The 349-nt window shown below is 50.7% G+C and overlaps 1 protein-coding gene across 1 annotated transcript in view; it reads right to left on the reverse strand.

Moving 5' to 3' along the window:
• Positions 1-194: 194 nt before the first annotated feature.
• The window catches only part of EMH_0083780 (uncharacterized protein), a gene marked incomplete at both ends in the record, with an annotated part of 1,506 nt that continues 1,351 nt past the window's right edge, over positions 195-349 (reverse strand). Inside the window, one exon of the mRNA XM_013500674.1 lies at positions 195-301. Coding sequence (XP_013356128.1) covers positions 195-301 — 107 coding nt within the window. The remainder of the gene's footprint in view (positions 302-349) is intronic.

A 349-nucleotide genomic window follows, 5' to 3' on the forward strand; every position in this document is an offset into this window, starting at 1 on the left:
ATTCTATTTTATTTATTTTATTTATTTATTTATTTATTTATTTTACTTTATTTATTTTATTTATCCGATAGTTTCATGGGGCGAAGGAACAGGCCTGCTGCTGCTGCTGCAGCTGCTGCTGCAGCAGCTGCTGCTGCTGCTGCTCCTGCTGCTGCTGCTGCAGCTGCTACTGCATTTATTCTCTACGACTTTAGCTACTGGGAGAGTCTCTGTACATCTGCTGCTGCTGCTGCTGCTGTTGCTGCTGCCGCTGTTGCTGCTGCTGCCGCTGCTGCTGCCGCTGCTGCTGCCGCTGCTGCAGCTGCGATCGCAACCAGAGCAGCAGCAGCTGCTGCTGCACCAGCTGCTG

Source organism: Eimeria mitis, genomic scaffold (genome assembly GCF_000499745.2).
Source record: "Eimeria mitis Houghton genomic scaffold, Emh_scaff5728, whole genome shotgun sequence".
NCBI lineage: Eukaryota > Apicomplexa > Conoidasida > Eucoccidiorida > Eimeriidae > Eimeria > Eimeria mitis.